This window comes from Aphanomyces astaci, assembly GCF_000520075.1.
Source record: "Aphanomyces astaci strain APO3 unplaced genomic scaffold supercont1.1, whole genome shotgun sequence".
In the NCBI taxonomy this organism is placed as follows: Eukaryota; Oomycota; class Saprolegniomycetes; order Saprolegniales; family Verrucalvaceae; genus Aphanomyces; species Aphanomyces astaci.
Window position 1 is genome coordinate 2,552,752 of NW_009798264.1, and position 1,948 is coordinate 2,554,699.

The following is a 1,948-nucleotide window of genomic DNA, read 5'->3' on the forward strand; positions in this document are numbered from 1 at the left end:
CACAGATTGCTCCTCTAGGCTGGCTAGCATGGAAGAAGGGTTGAACACCATGTCGCTGAATTGAATTGTGTGTGGATTGTGTGTGCAGAGGTAGAGGTATTTTGGAGGGAAAGTCGTAAAGGCGGGAGCCAATAACATTGAAGAAATTTGAACATCACTGTAAATACGTATTGATTGAAGTGCTTGCTTGACAATGTCTGACGAAGTCCACACCTCCCTTCCGATTTCTATGCAAATTGATCAAATATTGAAGTTCTGCTAGAAAATTCTGGTAAAACTTATATCCAATATACGTATAGAAATTTGCAATATATTGTCATTTTTGATCTGCAAATAATGAACTGGTTCAGGAGCTTATTAACTGTATGACATTCCTCCGCGATGTACTGTACCTGGCATGCAATACTATTAAGCCGCTCGGATGGACGAGATTTATCGTACCGGTAGTAGAATTGTGCATTTCACCCAAATTTGGACTTGTGATTCATTTCGCCAAATGCAGTCGAATCCATTTGATCCAATTTAAGCTTGTACAAATTATACGATAACGTAAAAGTCCAATTTAAGAACACTTTTCTGAGATGCTGCCGTGGAAGGCGTGTAACTCGAGTCGTAGGTATCGGATTATAATTCTAGAATATATTACATGAAGCCAAAATCCAGGCCTATTCGGGAGTCATGAATGCGATTTGATTCCTGTTATAATTCATTATCACTCACATCACTTTGTCCAGAAGCTGCTTAAAGCAAGCGGTCCAATTTAAGGTGCACCATTTTAAGCTTAGTCTTTGTATACCCATTTGCATATTTTTTTGGGCGGGTAGGTTTAAAACTGCCTTTGTAGGAATTGATTGGCTAATTCGCGTTCACCTTAAATTGGACTTTTACGTTACAAAGATTAGACTATATATATGGTTTTGCGCAATGCGGAGGGACAGAGTCGAGTCAAACGTTTGGATTGGCAGGGATTAGAAGTGATTTGATTGGCTTAGGCGGTTGTTTAATCCATTCTCCAAAGGCATTCGATTCTGCTGAGGGCAGTTTCGAATCGATTTGACAATACTGTATACTATTAATGCTGTAGTAACGTCATATGGTTTTATGGTCTCCGACCTACAGAGTTGCACTTACATGATATACCATGACACATTTTCGGGCAAGTCCAAATACTGGGTATAAGACGAGCATGCGTAATATTTGGACCTTCGACTGTCATCACCCCATTCCGAATTTGCGCCTACGTTGGCAACATCAACATGAGAGTAGTGACGTCGACGTCGGCTTTAGTCTTGCTTGCATGCACCATACTGTCCGCTGCCCAGGACTTGGACGCCAAAGCGCGCGACATTGTGGAACGTATGAGCGTGGACCAGTTGCTGGGTCAAATGACGCAGATCACCATTGACTTCGTGCTTGCCACACAAGACGGAGGCAAGGTGGTCAACGTGGGAAAAGTCCACGAATTGGCCAACCAAGGCATCGGATCGTACCTAAACACGCCGTTCGTGGCAGCTCTTGGGGACAACTACGGGTGGAACGTGCATGAGTGGCGCCATGCCATCGGCCAACTCCAAGATGTCCACATCCGCACGACCGGTACACCCATCATCTACGGACTGGACTCGCTCCACGGCGCCAACTACGTCAAAGGCGCCGTTCTGTTTCCCCACCAAATCAACGTTGGCGCGACGTTCGATCCCGAGCTGGCCCGTCGAATGGGCCATTACGCCGGCCGCGACACCAAGGCGGCGGGGATTTCGTGGATCTTCGGTCCGACCTTGGAACCTGTGCGCCACAAGGGGTGGCCACGCATCATGGAAACGTTTGGCGAAGATCCGACGGTGGTTGCGGACATGGGGAAAGCAGCGATCGATGGCATCCAGAGCCAGGGGGTGGCGGCCTGCTTCAAACACTTCATCGGGTACTCGGCCAGCAACAGCGGCAAGGA

The 1,948-nt window shown here is 46.8% G+C and overlaps 2 protein-coding genes across 2 annotated transcripts in view; both read left to right on the forward strand.

The window, feature by feature from the left end:
- The window catches only part of H257_00911 (hypothetical protein), a gene marked incomplete at both ends in the record, with an annotated part of 1,588 nt that extends 1,524 nt beyond the window's left edge, over positions 1-64 (forward strand). Inside the window, one exon of the mRNA XM_009823845.1 lies at positions 28-64. Coding sequence (XP_009822147.1) covers positions 28-64 — 37 coding nt within the window. The remainder of the gene's footprint in view (positions 1-27) is intronic.
- Positions 65-1,256: 1,192 nt separating this feature from the next.
- H257_00912 (hypothetical protein) overlaps positions 1,257-1,948 on the forward strand; it is a gene marked incomplete at both ends in the record, with an annotated part of 3,068 nt that continues 2,376 nt past the window's right edge. The window contains one exon of the mRNA XM_009823846.1: positions 1,257-1,921. Coding sequence (XP_009822148.1) covers positions 1,257-1,921 — 665 coding nt within the window. The remainder of the gene's footprint in view (positions 1,922-1,948) is intronic.